This window comes from Monodon monoceros, unplaced genomic scaffold (genome assembly GCF_005190385.1).
Source record: "Monodon monoceros isolate NGI ecotype Baffin Bay Population unplaced genomic scaffold, NGI_Narwhal_1 Contig6454_ctg1, whole genome shotgun sequence".
NCBI lineage: Eukaryota > Metazoa > Chordata > Mammalia > Artiodactyla > Monodontidae > Monodon > Monodon monoceros.
In genome coordinates this window covers 1,163-4,272 of record NW_021702179.1, presented here as the reverse complement: position 1 = coordinate 4,272, position 3,110 = coordinate 1,163, and the positions used below count along the sequence as shown (strand labels likewise).

At 59.6% G+C, this 3,110-nt stretch overlaps 1 protein-coding gene across 1 annotated transcript; it reads right to left on the bottom strand.

Moving 5' to 3' along the window:
- Positions 1 to 6: 6 nt before the first annotated feature.
- LOC114890779 (UMP-CMP kinase 2, mitochondrial-like) lies at positions 7 to 1,871 on the bottom strand. Its single transcript, XM_029214655.1, is given in 2 exon segments — positions 7 to 909; positions 1,102 to 1,871. Coding segments are annotated over 2 exon segments (861 nt in total). The 5' UTR covers positions 1,777 to 1,871; the 3' UTR covers positions 7 to 723.
- Between the last annotated feature and the right edge of the window lie 1,239 nt (positions 1,872 to 3,110).

Sequence of the window (3,110 nt, the reverse complement as noted above, 5' to 3'; positions counted from 1 at the left end):
ACAGTGGAACCATGGGCCCTGTGTGTCACAAATGTGGGAAATCAGCCACACTGTAGGCTCCAAAGAAAGCAGTCAGCATCCCGTCCTTTGCTAAGCTCTTGGGGGCTCAGAAGAGTGCCAAGCACTGCAATCAACAAGCGGGTAGGGCGGCGTCTCCGGGAGATTCCAGGTTTTGAACTGTGCATGACCTCACGTGTACTCACAGCACCTCTACAGAGAGGCCCAGACATGTATTTTCTTCTTACGTGCTTACTCTGAGCCAGGCAACAGTCTAAGTGCTTTCACAGTATTAACCTGGCCACTGTTGAAGAGAACCCTGTGAGTGTGCTACCGTTATTAACCCCATCTACGGATCAGGGAAACCAAGGCAAAGAAGCATGTTTAATAAACTTACTGAAAGTAACACAAGTAATACATGCCAGAGTTTGGATTCAGACCCAGGTCTTGCAATCTTAACCACTCGGGAATACTATCCCAAGGCTCATACAAGGTATCTAAGACCCATAGTGCAGCCTAGGGACCTGCCCAGGCTGCGCTCAGGCAGAATCTTAGCTGTCCCGCACTGAGCACCTCTTGTGGGTCAGATGCTTCCCTGTCCTAACACTGCAAGGCAGGTATTTTACAGATGAAAAGGCACAAAGCAACACGGAGTAGCCGAGTGTCTGGGTGGCAGCCAGTAAGCAAGCAGGCACCGCTTAATCTAAGTTTCTTAAAACCCCAAGCTCATGCCCTTTCTCTACACCCCGACCTCCCGGAACAGGGTCCCCACTTCCAAGATGGCATTGCTTTCCCTGTACCCAGCGGCACACCCCCACCCCCACCTCGGGCACCGCCAGCGGGGGAGCCGCACCGCTCCTGTTGGGATGTCAGTTTCCCCCATGGGGTTCGGAGTCCCTGGCGAGCAAGAATCTGGAAAGAGCCACGGTGTCTAAACAGAGGCTGGCCCATCGGCGACCTTCACCACCAGATTTGCGCTCGGGAGTAAAGCAACTCCCTGGCAAAGGGAGGTCTGGACAGGCCAGCCCCGCGGAGAGCGCACGGTGTCCACTTCCCTGGCCTGGGGGATCCACCCTGAGCGCTGGGAAGAGATCCAACTCTTACCGCCTCCAGAACGGCGCGGGCGGCCTCCCGGCGGGGGAAGACCCCGGAGCTAGGCAGGTCCGGCACCACCGGGTGCAGCACGGGCTCCGGCACGGGCACGACGCGCTCGCGGCCCAGCTGCCGCCACCCCAGGCCGTCCTGCCGTTCCCACGGGAGCTGCCACAGCCGGCAGAGCGGGTCGCCGGAGAACTCGGCCAGGCGCGGGCGCGGAGCCTCCGGGCAAGCATCCAGCAGTGCCAGCAGAGCGCTCCGGGTGTCGGGGCTGTCGCGGGGGTCGCAGAGAAGGAAGCCGTGCTGCAGGCCCCCCGCCCCGCCGCCCGGTTGGTATCACAGCAGGCGGCGCAGCTGGCACCGCCGGAAGGGGCCGCGCCGCAGCTGGTGCAGCAAGCGCTGGTGCAGCCGGGCCGCGCGCACCCGGGCCGCGCAGCCCGCGCTCCCGGCCACCGGCACGCTCAGAGAATAGCTGCGGCCCGGGGGGCCCAGGAGCGCGGCCACGCCGGGGTCGGGGCGCGCGCCCGGGGCCTCGTCTCCCACTGCGAAGTGAGCCAGGGTGCAGCCGGGCAGCTCCAGCGCGAAGCAGCGCGGCGGCGCCATGGCCCGACCGCAGGCCCCGCGCCGCAGCCCCGAGAGACGCGCGAGCAGCAGTGGGGCGCGCGGGCGGCGGCCAAAGACCATGGGCGCCTCCCGGTCCCGCCCCGCGCGTCGAAAACGAAACCCGGGACTCGGCGGGCGGCGCCGCGGGGAAAAGCGAAAGCGAAGCGGCGGCGGCGGCGGCGGCGGGGGCGGCGGCGGGAGGCGGGCAGGGCCCTGGATGGGGCGCCCTCCCCGGCCTCCGCTTCCACCTCCGCCTAGCCGGGAGGTCGCACCGGGAGCAGGCAGCCGCCGGGAGGGGATTCCCGCAGGGGCCGGGCCGCAGGCTGCCGCCGATGGGGACCCGCGCTGCGATCGATGGGGAGCGGGCAGGGGGTGCCAGGCCCCGTTTGAATAATTCCTGGGAGTGTGTGTGTGTGTGTGTGTGTGTGTGTGTGTCTCACCTGCGCCACCACGCTCACCGGCTCTTGCTCGCTCTCTGGTACCGCCGACGCCTCACCTGGGCTCGCCTTGCGGGCCTCGCAGACGCGGCCGCTCGCGACCCCAGCCCTGCGCCCCGAGCGCCCTCCCTGCCCGCGCCCGGACTCCAGGCCTGGGAGCCGCTGGAGCGTTTTCACCCCGCTTTGCACACGAACTCTTTTGGAATTAACCCCTCCTTTTGCTGACTCTCAAACTGAGAAGTGTCCCCAGACTGGCACCTCTAAGTTGACTTACGCCAAATTAAAGTCGTGCACGCAGGTCCAATGAGACAGCAGCTTGATGGCCTGGAAGCGCCTTATCAGCCAGCAGCCGGCGTCAGATGTATTGCTGCCTTTGTATAGTAAAGCAGCATTGACAAGATTATTTGGGTGTTTTGTTTTTACTCATTGACTGATATCTTTGAAAATGATTGTCCAGCAGACCCAAAAGTTAGAATTGAAACAAAGATGGAAAACATTAGATAAACTGAAAGCATATAGTTATGATTTCATGAAATGTGCATTTAGCGTGGGATTAAGTTTAATTCTGAAAGGAAAACCCTTTATGATAGACGTGAACTATTACAGATATGTGGTTGAAGTATGGTTAATAGGCAAGGAATAATTCTGAGATTAAGATGTTTTTAGCTCTTTGAGAACAGGATCATTTTTATACTCTGTGAGCAATTTGACTTTTGGACATTTAGGGAGCAGAGATGTTGTCACCTGTGTGGAACATAAGAAAATAGGAAAAGAAAAAAGTCCTTTTTGTTCCTTAGGACAGGATTGCATCCTCCCGTGAGCCTTTCTTGACTTTTTTTCCATGACCCCCCCCAATCATATCTGCTCTTAATTTAAGTTTTCCTCTCCATTTTCACTCACCCTCCTCCCTACCAGAAGACTGTGAAATTAGTGACACTGCAGGATCTGGTCTCGCTCAATGTTAACTGGGAGTCGAAG